The following is a 26,793-nucleotide window of genomic DNA, read 5'->3' as shown; positions in this document are numbered from 1 at the left end:
TATAAAAAGTTAATCAAATTTAACACCTCCTTTATTTAAATCAACTATTATTTTTCCATGTTCACCTAATTGCTGATATTGTGTGTAAAGTTCATTAATGCTCATTGGTAAATTCACTTGATAAAGCATAACGTTCAACTGTTGACGACTAAACCCACTGAAAATGAAAAGTGTTGATAGATTTGATTTAATGTTTGTGCTTAATGCTTTGAAATATTGAACAGCCATGAAGAATGAACACTGAATGTGTCGACATTGAGTTAATAACTGATTAAAATATGATTTCTCATTTGTTATTAGTTTTGATTTCACTGCATCATCTAGAAAAATGAGTGAATGCAAAAATTCTCTATCAAAATTTGAAATAGAAAGTGTTTCAAATAATTCATCCCGTTGTTTATCAATAATTTTATTCTCTAATCCTTGCTTCTTGATTGTATTATATAATTCTTTATACATTAAAAAGTTTTTTAAATAATCTTCTGCTTCTTCTTGTGATAAATAAATAATTGGAATTTTGATTAAATGCTTTAAAGATTCAAATGTATCATCTGAAGGTGAACCTGAACGGTTGATATAAATTAACACATGTGAATAGGGGGAAGTGTTAGCAATAATGATAATTTGTTTTAATATCGTTAATGTTTTACCTTTATTTTGTTTACCAATTGCTGCAGTGATTGAATTTAAGTAACATTCAGAATATGGAATTTTCATTAATTTTTCCTTAGATAGAGCATTTCTATTATCACTCAATGCTTCATTAATCATATCATCTATGTATGTATTATATACTCCTGCTAATTCTTCATAAGGAGTGGATGAATTTAAATCCATTTAATCAAAAATAAATTTATAATTTTAAACATTTCTATTCATCAATATTTCATCATATGAACTTCTATACTGTGGTGGTGTACCTGTTGGATGATATTTCAAACCTTCATCCGGTGTCCATGTCCAATATGTAGTCCTAGTAAACCAAACCTGAGGAGGATTTGTCACCTTTGAACAGTAAGTGTCATTTTCACCCTGAATGATTGGATAAGCTTTCACTTGTACTGTAACTTGTGAGTTGAAAGTTTCTAATCCATCAAAGAATATACCCGCTCCATCACGTTGAACTGGAATAGTGCATAAGAATGAAGTTTGGTCTTTCCATGTTCTAGCTAATGGCGTGCCATCATCTGCATTCAGTGGTCTAGTTAATGAGTCCTCGTATTCTTCTGTGCATTCATTCACTCCATCTAAATCAGAAGCTTGAAGCATACGTGTAAAGAATATGTCACCCACTGTGGTCATCGCTTGATCGGGGAAGTTTCTGGAATCTATAGTGACCTGAAGACCTCGAAGCATTGGATTTTCTAAAACCGTTCTTTGCATTGCATTCTTCGGAAATGCTAACACAACATCTGTAACATTATGAAGAGCGTATGAGAAATCTGAGCTAATACCTTCAGGAGTGATGCAACCTCCATTTAGTGAACGAACGTCAATATGTTGAGCTGGAATCATGAATGGATCTTCCTTACTGAATAAACGTGGTATTGCTTTAACTGATTCTTCAATTAAACCGTATCCTGGTGTAATGCATTTATCCTCTAAAACTTCCATCTTTGTGCATGAAATAATAACGTCATCAACTGTTGCGTCAGCAGATGTAGCGGCTAAGCTTGTAATTAATTTGGCAGGAAGTCCGATTTGTTGGAATTTGCGATCATATTTATAAACATGATTCATAATCTTTTCATAATTTTCATCAGTTATCTTTTCATAAACGTAATTTTGTAAATCAGCAACTCTTAACGGGTCAACCTGACAAAATACTAAAGTATCCCTGAAAACATAATATTTAAGAATGATATCACCAAATGATTTAGGATAATCATCGAACGCCTGAAATGCTAACAAATCATTTACCGGAATAATCATATCAAAAGTGACATCAACTTCTTCATTTGCTTTCTTGAAAACTTCTGAAGGGTCAATATATTTACCACATACTGAGTTATCATATTTTTGAACATTATTATATAACGAATGAACAAACTTTTTAACTTTCCTTTCTGATTTTGGTTTATATGTTGCAAATGCGAAAGATTCACGGGCGCAATCCATCTGAAGATAACCGGCATCACCTCTTTCGGTTTCTACTTCTAATTGTTTAAAGCTTTGATTTGATGATTTGTAACCAACGAATAAACGCATGCATTTAAAAGCGGCATCACATGTGAAAGCTTTATTTGAAACTAGAGTTGCTTTAACTTTGCGTTTAATATATGTGTCACCTAATTGGTTCACATCATGAGCCGGATTTGTAATTCTTAAATGAGTTTGTTTATCATCAAAATATGGAGCATCAGAGTCATAGCATGAACTTTCAAGTTCTCTATAATATCTTCTACCGTCATTCTTTGCGAATATTTCATTTATCTTTTCGAATGAATGAAACACATTTCCATTAATCGGTTTAGTGTTTGGCACCAAATAGTTAGTCGTCATTTATTAATAAATAAAAAATCAAAATTAAAAGATGAAAATGAATTTTTAATTTTAATGAAATAATCAACTATGGCTGCAGGTATATTTAAGAAACTGTGGGATAAGTAAAAAGAGGAGCGAGTAAAGTTTGGGAAACATTGAAGAAGGGGCAAATTGGATATTTAAGAATAAAGAAGCAATTAGTGACGTTGCTGAATCAATAACACCAAAAGCTGCCCCAATAAGAGAAGTTTTAAATAAAGGAGAAAAAGTTTATCAAAGACTACTACAACCGATACTAAGATAAAAATAATATTTATTTATTTTTCCACTATCTACCTCCTATTTTATTAAGTATTCCTTCAGCAATTCCACCAATTGCGTTACCTGCTTGTGCTCCCATTGCCGGATTACCTGCTTTTGTACCTAATACTCCACCTATGATAGTTCCTGCCGTTTTCGCTACTGGTGCCAAAAGTTTGCAACGGGTTTAATAATCTTTTTATAAACCCAACCCGCAGCTTTCTTAATTCCATCCCATAATTTTTTAAAGAATCCTGCCGCCATTTCTGATTTAATATTAATTAAAAAATATATTTCATCACTTATATTCTAATTTTTATTTAATGATAAATGAAACCGATTTTAAAAATAAATGAAACAGAGGAGGAAGAAATAAATGAAAATGTTCAACAAAAAATAAACGTTGTTAAACCAATTACTGAAATAAAAATTTTTTCATCTGTTGAAGAATTTAATGACTATTATGCTAATAATAAAAAATTATTTGAAGAATTGACAACATGTAAATTGAATAAAATGTTTAAAGTTGATGGATTCAAAATTTCAAAAATAAAAGGAGTGGTTAGTTTGAAATCTATTCCTCAATCAAGAATCACCTCATTAATGAAAATTGATGATTTAACAAAAAGAATAGAAGAGATTGAAGAAAGAATAATCAAATAATTGATTTCATAAATTCAAATAATCATTAGTTTCTTAAAGTTCTATGTTGAACTCATCAAATTCTTCTTCATCATTACCATTACCATTACCTTTAGCGAGTTTATTTACTCTTTCAACTTTATCTTTTGATAGTCTTTCGTTTAATTTTTTCTGAAGTTTTTCGTTACCAAGTTCTAAAATTTTACATGGATGATATTTAAACCCGTTAAATTCTTTTTCCTCAGTTTTAATCATTAATCTACAAAGAACTTTAGTGAGGTGGTTTTGTTGTTTAAACCATTTATCCTTAATATTTGTTATAAATTCAATATCCGGAATTAATTCCCAAATTTTTGAATTTTCGATTAATTTACCATCAAATGCAAAAGCAATAGGTTTAATATTAAACTTACCTTTATAAAATAAACTTTGTATGTAATCATCAAAATAAACGTCTACTTGTTTAACCTGGGTGAGAATTGGTGAAAGTTTATCCATTAATTGATTCACAGTCACGAATTTTGATTCACTCATTTCTTACGAATTAAAAAAATAAATTATTCAAAAATGTAAGACATGAATTTTTAAAATTTATTTTTTAAAAATTTTTTATTTTTTATTTCATTATGGTAGTGAATCTTTTATTCATGAAAATAATTATTTCTAATTTCTTTTACTCTCTCGTATATACTAGATTTGAAGAATTCAGAACATTTCCCATAATCTCCTAAATGTTTTCTTATCCCTAACGTGTGCCAGTTATTATATGAAACTGAATAAACTTTATCTTTATCTTTACACCTTTCATCACTTCCAATATATTTATATCTCAGTTTTGATTTAGCATTTTCATATTCATTAGCGTTTAATAATTCACAGTCTTCCTTTTTAAATTGATGTTTAAGATATTCAGGATTTAATACTCTACGTTTATATGCTCCTAACTTAGTTCTAAAGGTTTTTCTACAAAATTTAGGAATTCCATCCTCTTTAATGTCATCAATGATTTCCATTTCATTATTTTCAATTTCTTCTTCTCGTTTATGAGGTCTTTGATTATGACTCCATTGATTCCATGAAATTAAATATTCTTTATCATTATATTTATACCTCATTAGCTTATTTTGGCTTTCATATTCATTTAATAATTCACAATCTTCATTTTTAAATTGAAGTTTAACCCATTCAGGATTTAAACAATGTTTAATTAATCGCGGAATATCTGACATCATCTATATATAGCTTCTTTTATAAAAGATAAAAAATAAATTATTTTAAAATTAATGTTAATTTTTTAAAATATGTTTAGTATATAATATTTATTACTAATTTATTTAATAATGTCGCGCTTTCTTACGAATTCATGACTTAAAAAACGTAAGAAAAAATTTTTATATCATCTATATATAGAAGATGTGAAAATATACCTTCATCTATATATAGACGTAACAAAAAAAGTCACTAAACCCTTTATATCCTACTACTAGAGTAGATCGGAAATTTTCAAACGTTCACAAAATTTTACAACTATTGAATTATGGTATTATCATGTTGCATAAAATTTGATTGTCGTTGGAATAATTACACAAAGAATCTGATGCTTTATTTGTGGTGGCTAATAGAATAGATCAAAAACATTGAAACAATAAAGAATCATTTCGAATTTTTTTAGGGTCGTATTTTCTTTCAGGTTTGAATGTAACAATTATCTTTAATGCACCAAAATATTTCAAAAATTCATGAGCGATTATTAGGGATCCTTCAAATGAAATAAAAAATACGCGATTCTTTAGCTATTAAAAAAAATAGTTTAAATAAGGGTTGCTCCAGCATTTATAACAACTCGGAGCTTTAAGAACAAGAATATAGCAATAGCAATAGCAACAATCATCAAAATTGTCATGAAAACTAAAGCAACAATCAAACCAGTGTGCTTCTTACCACCACTTCCTGATGGAGTATTTCCACCCTGGCTATCTCCAGATGTTGTACTAGTTGTTGGCTTATTTGGTGTTGGTGAATATTTAGAAGATGTATGGGATGAAGGATTAGTAGATTGAGATGTTGGGTTAGTTGGCTGGGATGCAGTGCTAGTAGGTTGTGGTGTTGGATTTGTTGGCTGAGTTGGCTGAGTTGGTTGGGTTGGCTGGGATGTTGGTGTTGTTTCACCGCTTATTATGGATGGATTTCCATCTGCTGTGAATGTTGCCTTTGAAATCTCAACATATGATGGGTTTTCACCACTGGATTTGATTGCAATGCTTGGGGAGTTAGCATTGGTAAGCTTTACAACCAATAAAGTGTTTGGTGCTGATGTCTGGATTGATCCACTGTTTGAGACAGTACTGTATGGCTCATACTTTCCTGGAATGAATGCATCTACCGTACCTTGAACATTAACAGAGACTTGGGTAGACATTGTGCTTGGAGATGATAGCCAAATGCAATTAACTTTATCTGCTGAAAGTTTGGAGTTTGTAAGTGTGAAATCCTGTTGAGCATTATTTGAAGCATAAACGCTTTCGCATTGCTTACCAATAAGAAGGTTGCTAACAATAATAACAGAGCAAGCAAATTTAGTCTGAGAACCTGTCATTTTAACATAAAGTTTGCCACTTATTGGGCCTAATTGGATAATTGGAGAGCTTGAAGATAATTTGCCGATTTGTGTGTTATCTTTATCATATGCAGTGATGTCAAAACCATTGGTTGTACTAACTGCTACGATTGCATTTGAAGATACAATAAATAGGTTAAGATCCTTTGGGTCTGCTAAGTCTACAACAACTGATTTACTAGTAGAAACGTATATATTGGCTGTTGATATAGATAAAACAACGAATAATGTGAACATTAAAGAAATATGATATCAAATTCTTTTTGAAAATTATTATGGCCAATTTTCTGAGTATTTCTTTCAATTTATTTCAAATCAAGTATATAAATTGTTGTACAATATTTGTTGGATATTTATATTTCTTATTTTGGAGATATATTTTTGTAAACATTTCAATATACAGAATCGTTCTCGGTAGGATTGTCAATTTGAGTCCGATAAGGATAATTTGCACATGAGAGCATGAATTTTCTAATTTTAGATCGTAGGGTGGATTAATGAATTTATGTATTTTAATTCTATGCTTCACCTTGGTTATTGGTCATATATTTTTTATTGAATTTGAAATTCTCTATTTCTCCAAATTAAGCGCTTAGATATGCTAGAAGATGCGTTGTATGTTGCAAGTTTCTAGATATAAAAACGAATTTCATTGATAAATCATTTAATTTGACCTGAATTAACATTGCATTTAAATATTACATGAATATCATATAATCATTCATTATGTAATTCTCATAGAAGACTAATATATAGAACTTACCTAAGTATTAAACCTAAATTTTTATAATGATTTCATTTCGTGAATTGTATTATTGATAAAGAGTGTTAAACATAATTTATGTTAACTTAAGCTTTAATCGTTATATAATATCAGAGTATTTATTAAAAGAAACAAACATTTATAATAAAATCAAAGTAAAAACAAGGTAAACAAATGTGAAAAGGCTAAAAAGTTCATCCTATGATAAGATTAAAGATGAACTTGAAGATACTTCCATCATCATTAGAATCGTGCTGAATTTGATTCATATGCCATTTATTAAGAGGTAAAATTTGATCTCCATCATCTCCATTGCTCCATGATGTTTTCTGAATGCACCAAATTATGAAGTAAATTAAAACAGAAATTATTACGCATAAAATGATATAAACAAAGACTTCTGGTGCTGGGCTATCATCAGTAGGGAAGTTTATTGTAAATTTTTGTTTTGACCAATGTAATTTGTTAAATGAAATTTCCAAGGAATAATTTCCTTTAAATAGTGGTGGGCAAGAACAAATAGCATGGCTGCCATTAAATTCGCTTGGAGGATAGATTGATGGGCCGATTTTGCAATATGGCATAGTTGTATTTACTTGTTGTGATTTATAGACTACTGTTAGGAATGAATCTGTATTTTCGCATTTATGCGGCTTAACTGATACTATAGTTGGTCTTGGATAATCGCAATCTTTTATTCCATCACCAACTAAACCTGGCTTGCAAGTGCATTTATCCATTGAAGTGCAAATTGCTTTTTCGTGGCATTTAGGATCGCACCTAAAGCAATCACCGCCATTCTCTGGATTTCCAAATGGAAAACCCGCTTTGCAAATGCAAATATTGAATTGTTCATCAAGTTCTGTATTATTTCCTTTACAAGCAAGTTTTGCGGTGTTTACGTATATAGTTTTTGAAAGCAAACTTGGAAAAGAACTTAATTTAATTCGAATAATTGCACCTAACATATAAAAAGTGACAATATTTCGTGTCAAAAATCATTCTCAAAACCAAGATTATGCTTTACTTGTCAGACATAAATTTAATTCAAACCCGTCATTTGAAAAATGAGTGTTTATAAACCCGAGATTCAAGCAGTAATTTTCGATAGCGACGGCACAGTTCTTGATACACTAAACCTCTACTACATTGCAATGACAAAATTAGTTCCTCCACCATATCCACAATCGTTAGTTGATGAAATTAACGGAAGATCAGACTTGGATGTCGCCAGAGCAATGATTAAACATTACAACTTAGATACAACTCCCGAAGCATTTGCAAAGAAACGTTTAGAAATACTTGATTCTCTTCTTCCAACATGCAAAACTGTTAAAGGTGTTGAAAGAATCATAAATAAGATACACGAAATGGGAATTCCGATGGCCGTTGCTACAAGTAGCTGTAGATCTGCTCACGAGGCAAAAATTATTAATCATAATGAGTTGTTTAGCAATTTTGTGGCAACTATATGCGGCGATGAAGTAAAAGAAACAAAACCAAATCCTACAATATTCCAATTAGCTTCTGGCAAACTTGGTCATTTCAATCCTGAGAACGTTCTTGTTTTTGAGGATGCATTTCATGGTATTGGTGCTGCCAATGCAGCTGGAATGCCATCTGTATTCTTAGTTGATAATAAGGAAAAGGCAAAAGAAAATATGGATAAGATGAATCTCAAAACTCAAGTAATGATTACATCCTACGAAGATTTTGATTTTGGCAGTTTCAATTGGGCCAAACATTAAAATTTTCAATTATATGTTACGTATTATAGAGAATAAAACATTTCATCGTTGAACACCTGAGCTTTTTAATTAAATATATTACCATTCCTTCATTGTTAAAGCAAGGAGTATGTATTTTAATTTTCCAAATTTTTATTATATATGAACCAAGCATCAGCTCCAATTGGGATGAAAATCTTATTGTTTTCATCTTTCCTAAAATATCATGTCATTTTCTATCTATGAACTTCATTGAAATTCATAGTAGTATATGTTGAAGGGTTGTGTGACTTTTTTTGTAAACGTAAGAATTCATACAATATTGAACGATTTTGTATCATTTTTTTTAACATATGAAGTAAAAAATGTATGATTCTTACGGTTTTTATTCTTACGTTTTTGAATAAATCAAGATTTAAAAAATTTTCAAAATTGTAAGACATTTACACTCAACCCATACATAATAACATTAATTTTAAAAGAAGCTATATATAGATGATGTCAGATATTCCACAATTAATTAAACCGATTTTAAAAATAAAGATTGAGTTCAACATTGAACTTTAAGAAACTAATGATTATTTGAATGAAAAATAAACTTTAAAAATTCATATCTTACAGTTCTGAATAATTTATTTTTATTTTGTATGAAATGAGCGTCAAAACTAACAATGTTAAAAATTTAGGATTCACAAACGAGGAAATAAAGGATATATTAGAGGAGGTGGGTTATGAAGTTGATAAATATTATTTAAGAAATTGTAAAAAATTCGCGGAGTTTTTAAATGAATTTGGTTATGATGGAAAAATGAATAAAGATGATGTTATAAATTTCTTATATCCCACATCTAAAGAAGAAAAACCTAAAGAACCTGATGTTTTCCCTGAATATTTTGAAGAAAAAATTAAACAAGATGAATATTATAACGATGAGATTGAGAAATTGGAAAAAATAAGAGATGAAATAGATGAAAAAATTAAGGAATTAAGAGAAGTTGAAAATGAAGTAGAGGGTTTAATGAATATCCCAGCTTCAGAATCAGCAGTTCAGAAATCTCATGAAGAAAGATATAAAAATTACTTTTTGGAATCTACTAAAAATTTATTAGATGGTGAAATAGATGAAACACTTTCAGAAGAAGGCACAAAATTTATTCATAAACATAAGTTACAATTTATTGACGATGGGGATTATTCATGTATATTACTTTCACCTCCTCTTGATTCTGAAAAATTCAAAAAAGCACTGAAAAATGTAACATATGCAACTAATACGATTAAGAAAGAAGACCATGATATTTACACAAATTATTATTTAAATAAATGTACAGGTGTTGATAAAGTTTTTGATTTGTTAGATAAAATATCAAAAGAAACAATTGGTACATATAAAATTTTATGCGATTGTGGTTTCATTATTGAAGATACCAATAATGTTTCATATGAAAGAACAGCACCGAAGGAAGACGAAGTGGAAAGGTCTATACCATTCGTTATTAAGAATATAAAAGATATGAAAACTTATAAACATTATATTTATTCATTTATTTCAGAAAAAATGGAAGCAACCCATAAAACATCATCTCATCATTTTATAGCTATTCATACATTCCTTTTCAAAGTTGTGAAATTAAATAAGACAGGAATTAGATTTAATGTATCAGGGTACACATTCTTGAGTAAATTAAAATGTATTCGTCACGTCACAGATGATAAAAATTTATGTGTTCTTAATTCATTTTATGGACTTTAGCCCTGGACTCTCTGAGTCTCGGACTTTAAAAAAAATAAACTTTATTTTTATTTTTTATTCTTACATAAATGAACAAAAATGGAACAGCTAAAATGAATGATAATCAAATAAGAGCCGAAGGTAGAAGGTTATTTAAACGCTTCTATAACATTCCTGATGGTGTTAATCCTAAAACTCGTAGAAGTTATTTAAATGAAGCCATAGATGTATATGAAGGATTTGACATTTCATCAGAAAGTGAGAGGTTAGCAAGAATGTTAAATGTTAATATTGATTTCTATTATTGTGATCCTCAACCAGAAGACGTAGACATTAACAAGGTAGACTTTCCATTAGTGGATTCAATAATGATAGATCCAGAATTTGAAACAATAAATATTTTATTAACACAGAGTCCATGTGGAAAACTTCACGCTGACAGAATAACAGACGTTGAAGCACTCACCGGCTATAAAGTTTGCCCCTTTTGCAAAGAAGAAGTATATTCTATCCGTGATGATCCAGAAAGGAAAAACCAAAGAAGATTTTTAAAACATTGTGAGAAATGTAAAGAAAATAATGGAAGATTAATTCAAGACGTTCAATTGCAAAACACACAGCAACCATATGCACCACATATTACGAAACAGAAGATATATCAGTGGTTATTAGCTCACAATTTGCAAGAATATTATCAACCGACAAGATATTATATTACTTTTGACTTTGAAACATTAGAGACTAAAGAAGAACTTCAACTTTCTGAATGTGCAACTTTGAACGCTTACTTAAAACCATTTATGGTATCATCAACTGTCAAAATAAAGCCGCAAAGCGGTGAGGACGTAGACCGTGATAAAACATTTACGAGGAATTTTTGCTTAACATCAAGTGATTCGTTCATCTCTGATTGGATTGAATTTTTATTTTCAACCTGTTCATTAGTTGCTAAATCAAATATTGAACAATATGAAGAATTAATGAATACATTAAATGAAAAACAGAAGGAAGCATTTAAAGAACTTCTAGATGAGGAATTCAATAAAGTGAATATCATAGGTTTTAATTCGGGAAAGTTTGATTTAAATTTAATTCTTCGTGATTTAAATACTGCAAAATGGAAGATAAAATCAATGCTGGGTTCATCTTCACAATTTAAGCAAATCATTGTAAAGAAAACAAACGTTCCATATGAATTGAGATTTATTGACATCAGAAATTATATAGCGGGTGGAACATTAGACCAATTCACTCAAGATTTCGGAAACAATAAATCACGTGTTAAATCCTTTTTCCCTTATCAATTCATCACATGGGAGAATTACGAAGATGAATTATATAAAAAGGAACCATTCACTCAAGATTCATTTTATTCAGCATTAACCCAAGAAACTATATCAGATAGTGATTATCAAATATATCTCAATGATGCTAAAAATTTTGAGAATAGATTAGAATATTTTATTCATTATTGCAATAAAGACGTTGAAATTATGATTGACCCAATTGATAAAATTATTGAAGAAACATTTGTTTATAAAATTGATATGCTTCATAATCTTTCTTTATCATCGAATGCTTCAATGATTCGTTACGCGTTAGCATATAAGAACTTCAATCCTAACGAAACATATCCAGAAGAAGAAAATGTGGAATCAAGTTTTGAATTAACGAAAAAGTATTGGAAATATAAAATTGAATCATATAAGAAACAAGATGAAAAGGTGAAAAGAGATACTAAAAACAATGTTTCAATGGATGACTATCAATACTATCACGATTTAATCCTTTCATCTAAATGCAAAATGTGTGGTAAAGCGTTTACATATGCAAATAAACCAACATTGGATAGAATCGATAATGAAAAACCACATACTAAAGAAAATTGTCAGTTAATGTGTTGTTATTGCAATGTCGTAAAATCAAATAAAGATGAAGATGTTCAACGTTTAAGAATCAATTTAAGAAATTATGCATTAAAAAATAATTTACCAATGACTTTAGATTCGGTTGAAGCTTATCACATTCTCCGTAATGGAATTACTGGTGGTTTATCAAATGTTCAACATAGAGTAAATCTTAAAGGAATCACGCACATTAATAAACTTTCATATAATCCAGAAACTAAAACTGTATCAAATGAGGACACCACCAACATCATGACTCATTTCGTTGGTGTTGATTTTAATTCATTATATCCTTCATCATTTTCATCTAATCCTCATGATTTCATTCAATATACTGACCATAAAATGTATATGCCGGGAAGATTGAATGGTGTTATCATTTGTGATACAGCAACAAAGAAAGCAAAAGCACTGGGAATTATTAAGAAGAAAAATACTTTATTCGTGGCTGAAGTAAAGGGTCACATTGATGAAAAATACATTAATGATTACATTAACTTTTTACCGATAATAAGAAACTTAGATATTATCACAGATGAAAAAACAATTGGCAGTTTTATGTATAATTACATGAAATCAAACAATTTACCAGTTGACCAGAAACAGAGAAAATTAACTCAGTTAGCATCAACACACAACCAATATCAACCATTTTCTTCTTATTATCTTTGGTATCTAATCGACAGATTTCATTTTATCATCGATGATATTCAATCAATTTTAACATTTACGAAAAACACTTGTTTTAATGAATTTGCGAACAAATTTATGAACGAAAGACAAAAGGCTGAATTAGAAGGAAATAAAGGAAAAAGTTTATTTTGCAAGATTTCACTTAATGGATCATATGGTTACGATGCAATGAATACACAAAATTACGCAAAGACTAAAATAATGAATGCACAGAAGTCACGCGTTGCATGTATGTCAAATAAGTTTAAAAACATAAGAGAAATAGGTGAAGATACATATCAAGTGATGCTTAAAGATAGATTTTATAGATGTGAAACATGTTTACAAGAGGCATTCTTCACTTTAGATAACGCAAAATACTGGTATTTGGTTTTCATTTATGATTTTATGTATAAATGCATGGATGTTAATCGTTTTCATTTCATTGAAGGTGATACTGATTCATCTTATTGGGCAATCGCTGGCGACCCAAATCTTCCTAACACTCAAGCATTTCAAGCAATTGTTACCGATAAACAATTTTATGATAAAAACATTTTCAAATTCGCACCATTTGATTTCTTCTGTTTTGATGAGAAATTTAAACCTAAATTAAAGAATAAAGCTGAAGAAAAAGCACATGAGAAGAAGTTATTGGGTTTAGCAATTGAGAAACAAGGTGATAACATGGTTGCTTTATGTCCTAAGTGTTATACATCATTCAACGGTTCAATTGATGGAAGTGATTTTAAAAAGATTGCACAAAAAATGAAAGGTGTTGGTTTACGACAAAATAAACAATTAACACCTAAAAATTATTTGGATATAATAAATGATAAATTGATATTTGATGGTCAGAATATTAATTTACAACTTAAAAATGGGTCAATGACTCGCTTAACAATTGGTAAGACTGCATTAACAGGAGCACACACTAAGGCTGTATGTTGTGAAAATGGATGTTGTATGCCATTTATTTAAAATTTTATTTTTAATGAAATGCCACAGAAGAGACAAAAGGAACCGTTAATAATGATTTTGATTCTTGATCAAAGAGGTGGGCGCCCTTAAAACATTTATTTTATTTTTATATAAATGGATAATGTAGATTTAAAAATTTTAATTGATGATTTAGTATTTAATCAAAATTTTCTTACTTATTATGAATTAAAAGCATATCTCCAAAAATATGATGAAAATATAACGGGTGATGATATGGATTATTATTATCATTATTATAAAAATGAAATTTTGAAATATCATGATAAAATAATTTCTAAAATTAAAGACAAAATTAAAAATAATGAATATTCAAAGGGAAAAACTAAATCACAGCTTAAACAGTTGAAAGATTTCAAAAATAAAGTATTAACAGAAGAAGATATTGATGAATTATATAAATTATATAATCCTGAGCCACAAAAACCAAAGGAACAAAAACAAAAGGAACAAAACACCCAGGTCCTTCAGACCATAAATGATGCACAAGCTTTAATTTATGATTCATTAGTTAAACCATATTCAGCCCGACTTTTAAATGAAGATCAACTTTTGGAATTCATCCTTCAACATAAACTCGAAGCGGGAAAGTATATCAAACCTTTATATACAGCATATTTAAAACAAATGAATAGAATACATCCAGAATTAATGAAGGAAGAAATGAAATCCAAAATCAAAGCAGATAAAATTAAACCACTTGCAACACCAAAACCTCCAACGACAGTACCGCCTCCTCCTTCAGTTAATCCTTCATCATTCACTTTATTATATCCATTTCAAACATTAAAGAAGCAAAAAGATTTTAAAAAGGATTTCAAGATATTAAATAAACCAATTGACCCAAAAATTCAACCGTTAAAGGAAAAATTTAGTCGCCCTTCATTTGCTCCATATCCATATTCATACGAAATCGATCATCTGGAATATTCAAAAGGAAACGTTACTTATTTATTTGCCATTAACATTAACACTAGATATTTATATTGCATTCCAGTGAAAGGGAAAACAGAACATGAAGATTCTAAAGGATTTGTTGATAACTCGATTAAATCTTGTTTGGCTTCAGTCATCGGAATGATTCGTACATTAAATGATGAAAGGTCATATTGCATAAAATATGTTAAAAGGTTATCATAAAATTCCTTTGTGCATGAATCCATTAAATTCTTGAAGTAATCAAATTGACCCTTGAATTTACCATTAACTCTTAAAACTACGTATCTTCTGTCTCCAACTTCAATTTTGACAGGGTAAACGTTATTAGTTACGAAAATGAAGTTTGCAACATTCTGAGCAGTTCTTCTGGGTTGATTCTTTTCATTAATTCTAATCTCATTGTCCGTAATAATTGATTTCAAAGCGTTGAAGTTTGCGAGTCTGTCTTCACCTACATTCTTGAGTTCATTAAGTACAAGAAACATTTTATTTTCAACTACTGAGTTGAAATTACCCGTTAGCTCACTTATTTCAGTAATGTTTTTACATGAATAACCGGCGAGAAGTTCAGAAATAATGTCCGTGAATCTGTTTTTACCTGTTCCCTGAAGTCCTTTCAAAATAATTGCTGTTTCATTCTTGATTCCAGGATGTTGAATCATTGATGCAATCCAGCCGAGAAGGTATTTATACACTTCATCGTTATTATCGCATATGGCTTCTTTAATGAAATCCATAAACATCTCAATTTTTGAGTAATCTACTTTTTCGAGAACGTTGTATTTATAACCTTGAAACGTTGAGAAAACATCTGGAGAATCAGATTTAAAGCAAACACCCTTAACGGTTAATGAAGACAATTGATTTAATAGTACATCCCATGCTGTTATGGTTTTACCTTCTTCTTTAAATAATTTAATCATTTTAAGTGACTCTTTCATGTTTGATTGAAGAACGAATGATATTTGATTCATTTTGTCGTGTATGTTGTAATCTTTCTGAATGAAGTATTTGTTTCCACAATCTACAAAACGGATTACACGTGATAAATCCTCAATTACTTCAGAACTGTTTTTATACTGATGATTTTCAGCCTTGCATCTAATATCTGTTATCAAAACGAGTCATCAAGTTTGATATCAAATGTTATTTTTGGCTTACGTAATAAAGGTAAAACATATTCATCATAATATTCCTTTTGATAAAGTTTTAGAATCTTCACCAAAACAAATGGAGAAGTCATTAAATGTGCATATCTACTACGTGCTTTTTCAAAATTACTTTTTGCATTTTCAGTTAAATTGCAGAAGTTATAAACGTTATCGTATGCTTCATTAATCAAATGATTAGGTAACGAATTAATAGCTTGAAACAGTGTGAATAATGTTATTTCTTTTTCTAAATTCATGTTTCCACCATCATTATGTACTTCAATCACAGATGCCATCAACTATGCTCTGAGCTAGTTTATCGTCAATGTTTACATCTTTGTTTTCATTCATTATACTCTTTATTTCTTCATTCTTCTGTTCAACTCTTACCTTAATATTCAAATCATTTAATATATCATTCACTGTTCTAGTTAATGTTAAATCATAACTTCCACGAATGAATGAGTATGTATTGATTGGTTCTGTTGCATTCTTTCGAACTCTTGAATCAGCCATAACTACTAATGAACGCTTTGAATCATCCATTGAAGTCATTATGTCGATATCATAATCATTGCAAGAATAACATTTAATCATTCTGTTCGAGGTTGAATAGAAGAAGTTAGTGTTGCAATAAATGTGAAGACCTCCTGATGCGGTTTTAACGATAACATCTTTATCCGAAAGTTTTGATAAAATGTCTTTTCTAACTGTTTCTTTAAGTTCATCATTGTACGATTTATTGATATCAACATCTATAATCGTTAAATTTGAAATTTTATTTACTAATAAAGCTGTACCAGTTTTCCTTCCTCTTCCTCCATCATGTTTGAGGTAGTTATGTAAATTAATCATGTTTTCACCAATTCTTTCGTTGAGGGTTTTAGTTTCTGCCATAACTAATTCCGCAACTAATGAATCAATAACTTGTTCATCAGAAACGATAAAGTTGCTGTTGTTGTTGTTTGTTGCTGTCATTTATATAGGAATAAAAAAAATAAAAATAATTTTAAAACTAACTTTATTTTTGGGCTGATCAAATTTTCGTAAATGTTGTCAAAATGTCATGTTGTCTCATTTTTTCAGAGAAGTTAAATGACCTGGTGACCTGGTGACCTGGTGACCCCTTCAGTTCTTCAAAAATAATTCATAACTGCCTTCCACTGCTGTGTTGTCAAAATGTCATGTTGTCTCATTTTTTCAGAGAAGTTAAATGACCTGGTGACCTGGTGACCCTTCAGTTCTTCAAAAATAATTAATTATTGAATAACCTAAATCATTTACTCACAATATTTTTGTACAAAACAACCCCAAACTTTTAACTTCTTTTCTGCAGCTTCTAATGCTATCTTAGCGAGTTCATATTCTCTAAATTCTCTCTTTAATTTTTCTTGTTCCCATTGGTCTAGTTCGTATGGAGAATCTCTATAACCATAACATAACTCACGTTCATGTTCTAATTGTTTTTCGCACATTTTTCCAACTTCTTCTTCAAACAAAGGTTTAGCATTCTCTACTGTATCTTCAAGTTCTTCTTCATCTAATTTCTCATGAACTTTCTTGTCTATGGAGTCCATAATATCTTTGACATAAAATGCATACTTTACAGAGCACCATTCAGCAACAAAATGAACGAGGTCAGGATGTATGTAAATACCTTTGAATTCATTTATAACACCCTTTGTAAGCTCATATAAAATGTTTGTTTTGAGGTCGAGCCACTTTTGGCTCCACCGTATTCTTTCAACCAAAACTCAAGAATTTCCTGCATTTTAGCACTATTGAGAAATCTGTTTAAATGGTTTAACTTTCCTGCTTCTCTTGCCATCTTTGTTGCATTAATGTAACCATCCTTGTCTCTACGTAAGACTTCAATACCGTTATAAGTGCCTTTTGTGAATGTTCGCCATTAGATTTGTTAGTGAATGTTTTTGCTTCGACTGACATTACTGTCTTTACATACAAAATAAAAAAATAAATAAAAATAATTTTAAAACTAACTTTATTTTTGCCTTCCTCATTAATCCTCCTGTGTTGTCAAAATGTCATGTTGTCTCATTTTTTCAGAGAAGTTAAATGACCTGGTGACCTGGTGACCTGGTGACCCCTTCAGTTCTTCAAAAATAATTAATTATTGAATGACCTGAAACCATTAACGTAAACATTTATTTCTACAGTTCATCCATTACTTCATTACCTAATTAATTACAGACATAAAATATATTTAGTTCATTCAATAAATGCGGTACCATGCGAATACAGTCATAAATGGTGGCATGTAATCTTTACCCGAGCCTGTTGGATTTGTTGTGAAAGTGTGTGAATGATTTCCTCCTGGTTCAGTTGGTCGAAAAGTCTTTTTTGCCGAATGGTTATAATCTGGAGATAAAACGTCATTGCCAGCATAATATTCTGAGTTGTATAATGGGTGGTCTCGTAATGAGTGGCTATGGTCGCCAGAAAAGTTTGTCGTTCCCGTATGAGTGTGTGATGGAAGGTTTTCAATATTTATTTTCTTTGAACCTCCTGTTTCCTTTGAAGAGTTTGCACAATACAAAAACCTGTCAACTATTTGTTCCCATGCACCAACACCAAACATTACTTGAGGACCTCTTGCATCCATTGATGTATAAATAGAACCTACTGGGTTCATTAAATCAAACATATGAGATATTATAGGATTGTCTCTTTTGAACTTAAAATATAGTGCAACTATTTCTGGTTTCTTCTGGTTTGTGTCAGAATATTTTTTATAATATAATCTTATGTTTTCAGGGTAGGTAAAATCTTGACTATAATATTTATTTCTGTCATCTGTATAATAATATACTATTCTCGTTTTTTCTATTGCATTATATCTTTTATATCTATAATAATCTAAATATAATGTTAACTTTTGTTCATCTACATGTGGTGTTCTGACATCATCTCCATAGTCATAATAATATGGTGCTGGAGCTGGGTCAGGCAATGTCATATCTACCATTTCATAAACTCTTAAATATTTCTTTTGTTCGTCTCCATATAAGTTTAAGTAGCAGTTGTTGTCTAATGGAACTTTAACTTGTGTGCCATCATTCTTTATATAGCCTACATACATTTCATTGTTATTTTTCGGAATGAGTTTCCACCGTATACCATTTTTTAAGGAGTGTACAAACTGCCATCTAAAATATTTATTTTCTTCATTGACAGAAAAGTCGCCAACAATAGTTTCAATATTTTTTGTTCCTATCAAACTTTGGTATATTTCGTTAACATATTCCTTATCTGCCTTCTTCCCTAACTCATCGTTAACATAAGTTTTATCCGCTTTAAGGTCTAAACATCCTGAAACCCATCCTGTATCGGCTTTAGTTTTTAAAATCTTTGATGTCCATTCATGATACCATTCAACCCTTTCTTTAATTTCATTATCTTTTTCATCCACGTATTCCTTATCTGTCCTCTTCATTAACTCACTATCCACATATTCCTTATCTGCTTTCTCCATTATGTCATTTAGGAAACCTTTTATGAATTCCTCATTTAAATTAAATCTTCCAATCTTCAAAACTTTAGGAAATGCATTTAATGCGTAATATCTCTGTTCTTCTGGTGGAATTGATGTTATATCATCCGTTATTCCTTTAATTTTTGAATTCATAAATAAAATTTCTTTTATATTTGATATCACTGCACCACCCTTGCAAACGAATTCGAAATGGTCATTTTTCAATACTATCTCCAAATCTCCATATTTCAACCTTTGCGTTTGTTCTGCCGTCTTTGAATTATATGCATATATGGCGTATGTAATGGTCTGAGGGACCTGGGTGCTTTGTGCCTTAAGTTGCTGTGGTTGCTGTTGTTTAATCATTTATTATGATTTAAAAATAAATATTTAATCCGTTATCTCATCACCTATTTTTTCTATTTGAAATTGCCATAATATTTCATTCATGAATTCTAAATCACAATCAAATAGGTCAGTTACTCTAAATTTAATATTTGATAAATCTTTTGAATGAAGAATAAATGAATTCCCAGATAATTGAAACGGATATGATAAAGAAAATATGTTTAAGTTGATGGATAAAATGTTTTGTATTGATGGGTAAGAGTTAGGGTCTAATGTTTGATGTGAAAATCTCATTGGGGTATTAACTTTATCACATTTGATTAAAATGAAATTGGAACCAGTGTCAGAATACAAAACATCCCCAACATCTTTTTCAAAATTTAATATCCCCAACAATGAACGAAGATGAGGAGTACAAAATTTAATTTTCAGCGGAAATTTAATAAGGTTATTTATTTCATCAAGTTCAAAAAGTTTATCAGGTTTTGATTTAAAATTTTCTTCATACCATACGATAAATGATTCATTTAAATAACTTAAAATCATGTTAATATCCCCTTTCGCGATCACATTATTTATATACATATCATACGTTTTTTCATGGTCATCTTTAATAAATGATATATAATCTGAAGGGTCTAAAAGAATGGGATTAAATTTACCACTCACAGAAACGAGAGTAACATTATAAATTCCGCTAACTGTTAAATTTAATTCACAGTTATTATTCGAAATAATATTGATAATTGACATTTTTTATTACGATTAAAAATATGGTAAAGCGTTATTTTCCAGTGATAAATAAAACTAGAATAAGATTACCTCAAGAATTCATAAATTCAACGAATAAGAAATTCATTCATGTTATAAATTTTAGTGTTTTCAGAAAATATGAGTCGTGTCATATTCATCAACAGGTTATATTTCACTTCATTCAAATTTAGTTCAATCAAACCCATATAATGACCATTTCATAAGATTTTCAGATGGTATTAAAAATGTAATTGATAGATTAAAATATGAACAGATTGACAATATCGAATTTTTGGAATTTTGGTTTAAATATCCGATGGAAAAAAGATTGAAGTTAAAGATAAAGCTGATACTATAACAAAAACAATTACAATGACCGATCCGGATAGTGGGGAACAAAAAGAAATAAAACAAACGATAGAAACTGGTGAAAGGTCAATTATTATTGATTATGATTCAAAGGATTATTATTCGATAATGTTAATGCTTGAATATTAAATAGCCTTAACAAAGAATTTTTCAAGTGATATTTTATATTCATCAACTATTTTATTATAAATATCATTATATGTTAAATGAAGTTCAGTTGTTGTTCCGTTCTTTGATATCTTAATTGTGCTAATATCCTTTATAGGATTTATTTTTGCAACTGTTCCGCAGCATGAAACCTCATCATCTATGAAAAATTGAATCTTAACGTCTGAATCTTGAACATCACAAAGAATGGCGATAATGTGAATTAATGATTCATAAGGTAAAATAATTAAACCGGATTGATCAATTAAATTTATTATTGAATCATAATTATTAATTATTATATCACGGTAAATTTTCATTAATTCAGAATTAATGTCTATTTTATATGGGTTCTCGATGTTTGATGAAAGAGGCGGGGGTATGTTGGATAAGTGGGAATTTCAACAGGTTCTTTACCGGGTTCAGATAAAATGATTGGGTCTCCATTCTCATGGTTTTCTTCATTCTCCTCATTCTTCGGTAAGTCACGAGTTAATAAATTTGGTTGAGTTGCTGACCTTGTTAATTCGGGGCTAACATTAACTTTAACATTTTGAATAATTCGTGATTTATCATCATTTACGTTATAACCAACCGTAATCTCTGCTTTTGCGTTAGTGTTCTTTTGACTAGTGAAACGTCTTCTCATTTATAATCGAATAAAAAAATATATTTAAACTTTTATTTTGCTGGAAGTTTTGAATCTATTATTCCCTGTATTTGTTCTTGAAGTTGATTTTTAGCTGTTTCATTGTAATTAATAGACCTAATATATTCATTAATTGCATTCTTATAATCATCTGATTTCTCAAATTTTCTTTTATCTGATTCCTTAACTAAATCATAAGTTAAACCTCGTTGCTGATATAATGGTTTCTTAATTAAATCTTTGAATGCTTGAGATAAAGCACCTGATGCAATTCTTGCTACTATAATTGGTTGGAATTGCTGTTTAAGTTCATCTTTAACATTTGCGAAAACTGGATCGAATAAAGCAACTTTAAAGAATTTCTTAGCTGAAATTTCAGGTCTAATATTTGCATATTGACCATCAAACTGGTTAGAATATCGTGGTAATCCATCCGTCCCTCTTCAATAGCATTTAATTCTTCATTGAAATAAGAATATGGATTATAACGGTATGAATTAATTGGACCATTTTCACCTTCTCCAATGTATTGTTTAACAGCTTTTCCATTTTCATCAAATTGCATAGGATAACGTTCATTATATGCTTTACGTTTAGGATAATCAGATATAGTTAATTTATAACCATTTATGACTTTAATATTACCTTGACCATCAGTAATGAAAACTTCATTTATACCATCAGGTTTTCCATTTGGACCCGTAATGTCTGCTTCGTGTGCTTCCCAATTTGGACCTTGACGTTTGGCATATGCTTGAGCTTCTGGTAATGTTAAAACGTTTCTCATTTGTTTAACATCTTTTTGAAGACCAGCAACAATATGAACTAATTCTTTCATTCCATCAGGAACTTTCATAGTTCTATTATATGCACCCTTTTTGTTTGTTCCTTGTTTTAATGGAACCTGTAGAAGATTTGCTATTTCTGTCATGTTTAATTATAAATAAAAAATAAAAATTAATTATAAAAAGTTAATCAAATTTAACACTCCTTTATTTAAATCAACTATTATTTTTCCATGTTCACCTAATTGCTGATATTGTGTGTAAAGTTCATTAATGCTCATTGGTAAATTCACTTGATAAAGCATAACGTTCAACTGTTGACGACTAAACCCACTGAAAATGAAAAGTGTTGATAGATTTGATTTAATGTTTGTGCTTAATGCTTTGAAATATTGAACAGCCATGAAGAATGAACACTGAATGTGTCGACATTGAGTTAATAACTGATTAAAATATGATTTCTCATTTGTTATTAGTTTTGATTTCACTGCATCATCTAGAAAAATGAGTGAATGCAAAAATTCTCTATCAAAATTTGAAATAGAAAGTGTTTCAAATAATTCATCCCGTTGTTTATCAATAATTTTATCTCTAATCCTTGCTTCTTGATTGTATTATATAATTCTTTATACATTAAAAAGTTTTTTAAATAATCTTCTGCTTCTTCTTGTGATAAATAAATAATTGGAATTTTGATTAAATGCTTTAAAGATTCAAATGTATCATCTGAAGGTGAACCTGAACGGTTGATATAAATTAACACATGTGAATAGGGGGAAGTGTTAGCAATAATGATAATTTGTTTTAATATCGTTAATGTTTTACCTTTATTTTGTTTACCAATTGCTGCAGTGATTGAATTTAAGTAACATTCAGAATATGGAATTTTCATTAATTTTTCCTTAGATAGAGCATTTCTATTATCACTCAATGCTTCATTAATCATATCATCTATGTATGTATTATATACTCCTGCTAATTCTTCATAAGGAGTGGATGAATTTAAATCCATTTAATCAAAAATAAATTTATAATTTTAAACATTTCTATTCATCAATATTTCATCATATGAACTTCTATACTGTGGTGGTGTACCTGTTGGATGATATTTCAAACCTTCATCCGGTGTCCATGTCCAATATGTAGTCCTAGTAAACCAAACCTGAGGAGGATTTGTCACCTTTGAACAGTAAGTGTCATTTTCACCCTGAATGATTGGATAAGCTTTCACTTGTACTGTAACTTGTGAGTTGAAAGTTTCTAATCCATCAAAGAATATACCCGCTCCATCACGTTGAACTGGAATAGTGCATAAGAATGAAGTTTGGTCTTTCCATGTTCTAGCTAATGGCGTGCCATCATCTGCATTCAGTGGTCTAGTTAATGAGTCCTCGTATTCTTCTGTGCATTCATTCACTCCATCTAAATCAGAAGCTTGAAGCATACGTGTAAAGAATATGTCACCCACTGTGGTCATCGCTTGATCGGGGAAGTTTCTGGAATCTATAGTGACCTGAAGACCTCGAAGCATTGGATTTTCTAAAACCGTTCTTTGCATTGCATTCTTCGGAAATGCTAACACAACATCTGTAACATTATGAAGAGCGTATGAGAAATCTGAGCTAATACCTTCAGGAGTGATGCAACCTCCATTTAGTGAACGAACGTCAATATGTTGAGCTGGAATCATGAATGGATCTTCCTTACTGAATAAACGTGGTATTGCTTAACTGATTCTTCAATTAAACCGTATCCTGGTGTAATGCATTTATCCTCTAAAACTTCCATCTTTGTGCATGAAATAATAACGTCATCAACTGTTGCGTCAGCAGATGTAGCGGCTAAGCTTGTAATTAATTTGGCAGGAAGTCCGATTTGTTGAAATTTGCGATCATATTTATAAACATGATTCATAATCTTTTCATAATTTTCATCAGTTATCTTTTCATAAACGTAATTTTGTAAATCAGCAACTCTTAACGGGTCAACCTGACAAAATACTAAAGTATCCCTGAAAACATAATATTTAAGAATGATATCACCAAATGATTTAGGATAATCATCGAACGCCTGAAATGCTAACAAATCATTTACCGGAATAATCATATCAAAAGTGACATCAACTTCTTCATTTGCTTTCTTGAAAACTTCTGAAGAGTCAATATATTTACCACATACTGAGTTATCATATTTTTGAACATTATTATATAACGAATGAACAAACTTTTTAACTTTCCTTTCTGATTTTGGTTTATATGTTGCAAATGCGAAAGATTCACGGGCGCAATCCATCTGAAGATAACCGGCATCACCTCTTTCGGTTTCTACTTCTAATTGTTTAAAGCTTTGATTTGATGATTTGTAACCAACGAATAAACGCATGCATTTAAAAGCGGCATCACATGTGAAAGCTTTATTTGAAACTAGAGTTGCTTTAACTTTGCGTTTAATATATGTGTCACCTAATTGGTTCACATCATGAGCTGGATTTGTAATTCTTAAATGAGTTTGTTTATCATCAAAATATGGAGCATCAGAGTCATAGCATGAACTTTCAAGTTCTCTATAATATCTTCTACCGTCATTCTTTGCGAATATTTCATTTATCTTTTCGAATGAATGAAACACATTTCCATTAATCGGTTTAGTGTTTGGCACCAAATAGTTAGTCGTCATTTATTAATAAATAAAAAATCAAAATTAAAAGATGAAAATGAATTTTTAATTTTAATGAAATAATCAACTATGGCTGCAGGTATATTTAAGAAACTGTGGGATAAAGTAAAAAGAGGAGCGAGTAAAGTTTGGGAAACATTGAAGATGGGAGCAAATTGGATATTTAAGAATAAAGAAGCAATTAGTGACGTTGCTGAATCAATAACGCCAAAAGCCGCCCCAATAAGAGAAGTTTTAAATAAAGGAGAAAAAGTTTATCAAAGACTACAACCGATACTAAGATAAAAATAATATTTATTTATTTTTCCACTATCTACCTCCTATTTTATTAAGTATTCCTTCAGCAATTCCACCAATTGCGTTACCTGCTTGTGCTCCCATTGCCGGATTACCTGCTTTTGTACCTAATACTCCACCTATGATAGTTCCTGCCGTTTTCGCTACTGGTGCCAAAAAGTTTGCAACGGGTTTAATAATTTTTTTATAAACCCAACCCGCAGCTTTCTTAATTCCATCCCATAATTTTTTAAAGAATCCTGCCGCCATTTCTGATTTAATATTAATTAAAAAAATATATTTCATCACTTATATTCTAATTTTTATTTAATGATAAATGAAACCGATTTTAAAAATAAATGAAACAGGGGAGGAAGAAATAAATGAAAATGTTCAACAAAAAATAAACGTTGTTAAACCAATTACTGAAATAAAAATTTTTTCATCTGTTGAAGAATTTAATGACTATTATGCTAATAATAAAAAATTATTTGAAGAATTGACAACATGTAAATTGAATAAAATGTTTAAAGTTGATGGATTCAAAATTTCAAAAATAAAAGGAGTGGTTAGTTTGAAATCTATTCCTCAATCAAGAATCACCTCATTAATGAAAATTGATGATTTAACAAAAAGAATAGAAGAGATTGAAGAAAGAATAAATCAGATAATTGATTTCATAAATTCAAATAATCATTAGTTTCTTAAAGTTCTATGTTGAACTCATCAAATTCTTCTTCATCATTACCATTACCATTACCTTTAGCGAGTTTATTTACTCTTTCAACTTTATCTTTTGATAGTCTTTCGTTTAATTTTTTCTGAAGTTTTTCGTTACCAAGTTCTAAAATTTTACATGGATGATATTTAAACCCGTTAAATTCTTTTTCCTCAGTTTTAATCATTAATCTACAAAGAACTTTAGTGAGGTGGTTTTGTTGTTTAAACCATTTATCCTTAATATTTGTTATAAATTCAATATCCGGAATTAATTCCTAAATTTTTGAATTTTCGATTAATTTACCATCAAATGCAAAAGCAATAGGTTTAATATTAAACTTACCTTTATAAAATAAACTTTGTATGTAATCATCAAAATAAATGTCTACTTGTTTAACCTGGGTGAGAATTGGTGAAAGTTTATCCATTAATTGATTCACAGTCACGAATTTTGATTCACTCATTTCTTACGAATTAAAAAAATAAATTATTCAAAAATGTAAGACATGAATTTTTAAAATTTATTTTTTAAAAATTTTTTATTTTTTATTTCATTATGGTAGTGAATCTTTTATTCATGAAAATAATTATTTCTAATTTCTTTTACTCTCTCGTATATACTAGATTTGAAGAATTCAGAACAT

General features: G+C 29.8%; 11 protein-coding genes and 2 pseudogenes across 13 annotated transcripts, besides 4 other annotated features; 3 read left to right on the top strand and 10 right to left on the bottom strand.

Annotated features, from left to right (window-relative positions):
- Positions 1-711: part of a mobile genetic element that runs on past the window's edge.
- A 627-nt stretch (positions 712-1,338) lies between these two features.
- On the bottom strand, positions 1,339-2,502 carry TVAGG3_0494890 (uncharacterized protein; the record flags this gene model as incomplete). Its single annotated transcript, XM_051236346.1, has 1 exon — positions 1,339-2,502. A coding segment is annotated over one exon (1,164 nt), but the record flags the coding sequence as incomplete, so codon positions are not given.
- Positions 2,503-5,116: 2,614 nt separating this feature from the next.
- Positions 5,117-6,662, bottom strand: TVAGG3_0494880 (uncharacterized protein; the record flags this gene model as incomplete). Its single annotated transcript, XM_051236345.1, has 1 exon — positions 5,237-6,280. One exon carries the CDS (start codon positions 6,278-6,280, stop codon positions 5,237-5,239), a length of 1,044 nt encoding a protein of 347 aa, XP_051094169.1.
- A 338-nt stretch (positions 6,663-7,000) lies between these two features.
- Positions 7,001-7,774, bottom strand: TVAGG3_0494870 (uncharacterized protein; the record flags this gene model as incomplete). Its single annotated transcript, XM_001297897.1, has 1 exon — positions 7,001-7,774. The coding sequence occupies one exon, from the start codon at positions 7,772-7,774 to the stop codon at positions 7,001-7,003; it is 774 nt and encodes a 257-aa protein (XP_001297898.1).
- A 53-nt stretch (positions 7,775-7,827) lies between these two features.
- TVAGG3_0494860 (pseudouridine 5'-phosphatase protein) lies at positions 7,828-8,622 on the top strand (the record flags this gene model as incomplete). The annotated part of the gene is made up of 1 exon (XM_001297896.1): positions 7,874-8,554. One exon carries the CDS (start codon positions 7,874-7,876, stop codon positions 8,552-8,554), a length of 681 nt encoding a protein of 226 aa, XP_001297897.1.
- A 479-nt stretch (positions 8,623-9,101) lies between these two features.
- Positions 9,102-9,606: a mobile genetic element.
- A 748-nt stretch (positions 9,607-10,354) lies between these two features.
- On the top strand, positions 10,355-11,749 carry TVAGG3_0494840 (DNA/RNA polymerase superfamily; the record flags this gene model as incomplete). The annotated part of the gene is made up of 1 exon (XM_051236344.1): positions 10,355-11,749. A coding segment is annotated over one exon (1,395 nt), but the record flags the coding sequence as incomplete, so codon positions are not given.
- Positions 10,355-13,158: a mobile genetic element.
- A 1,707-nt stretch (positions 13,159-14,865) lies between these two features.
- Positions 14,866-23,363: a mobile genetic element.
- Positions 15,506-16,488, bottom strand: TVAGG3_0494820 (annotated as a pseudogene). The gene has a single exon. A coding segment is annotated over exon 1 (983 nt).
- On the bottom strand, positions 17,214-17,510 carry TVAGG3_0494810 (uncharacterized protein; the record flags this gene model as incomplete). The annotated part of the gene is made up of 1 exon (XM_051236343.1): positions 17,214-17,510. The coding sequence occupies one exon, from the start codon at positions 17,508-17,510 to the stop codon at positions 17,214-17,216; it is 297 nt and encodes a 98-aa protein (XP_051094167.1).
- TVAGG3_0494800 lies at positions 17,541-17,880 on the bottom strand (annotated as a pseudogene). The gene has a single exon. A coding segment is annotated over exon 1 (340 nt).
- TVAGG3_0494790 (phage tail repeat-like family) lies at positions 18,167-19,792 on the bottom strand (the record flags this gene model as incomplete). The annotated part of the gene is made up of 1 exon (XM_051236342.1): positions 18,167-19,792. One exon carries the CDS (start codon positions 19,790-19,792, stop codon positions 18,167-18,169), a length of 1,626 nt encoding a protein of 541 aa, XP_051094166.1.
- On the bottom strand, positions 21,381-21,692 carry TVAGG3_0494780 (uncharacterized protein; the record flags this gene model as incomplete). Its single annotated transcript, XM_051236341.1, has 1 exon — positions 21,381-21,692. The coding sequence occupies one exon, from the start codon at positions 21,690-21,692 to the stop codon at positions 21,381-21,383; it is 312 nt and encodes a 103-aa protein (XP_051094165.1).
- TVAGG3_0494770 (uncharacterized protein) lies at positions 22,338-22,623 on the bottom strand (the record flags this gene model as incomplete). Its single annotated transcript, XM_051236340.1, has 1 exon — positions 22,338-22,623. A coding segment is annotated over one exon (286 nt), but the record flags the coding sequence as incomplete, so codon positions are not given.
- Positions 23,364-23,513: 150 nt separating the features above from the next.
- TVAGG3_0494750 (uncharacterized protein) lies at positions 23,514-24,167 on the bottom strand (the record flags this gene model as incomplete). Its single annotated transcript, XM_051236339.1, has 1 exon — positions 23,514-24,167. The coding sequence occupies one exon, from the start codon at positions 24,165-24,167 to the stop codon at positions 23,514-23,516; it is 654 nt and encodes a 217-aa protein (XP_051094163.1).
- Positions 24,168-25,222: 1,055 nt separating this feature from the next.
- On the top strand, positions 25,223-25,438 carry TVAGG3_0494740 (uncharacterized protein; the record flags this gene model as incomplete). The annotated part of the gene is made up of 1 exon (XM_051236338.1): positions 25,223-25,438. One exon carries the CDS (start codon positions 25,223-25,225, stop codon positions 25,436-25,438), a length of 216 nt encoding a protein of 71 aa, XP_051094162.1.
- Positions 25,439-26,793: the final 1,355 nt, after the last annotated feature.

Source organism: Trichomonas vaginalis, chromosome II (assembly GCF_026262505.1).
Source record: "Trichomonas vaginalis G3 chromosome II, whole genome shotgun sequence".
Classification (NCBI taxonomy): domain Eukaryota; phylum Parabasalia; order Trichomonadida; family Trichomonadidae; genus Trichomonas; species Trichomonas vaginalis.
Note: the sequence above shows the minus strand (reverse complement) of the source record. Positions and strands in the feature narration are given on the sequence as shown.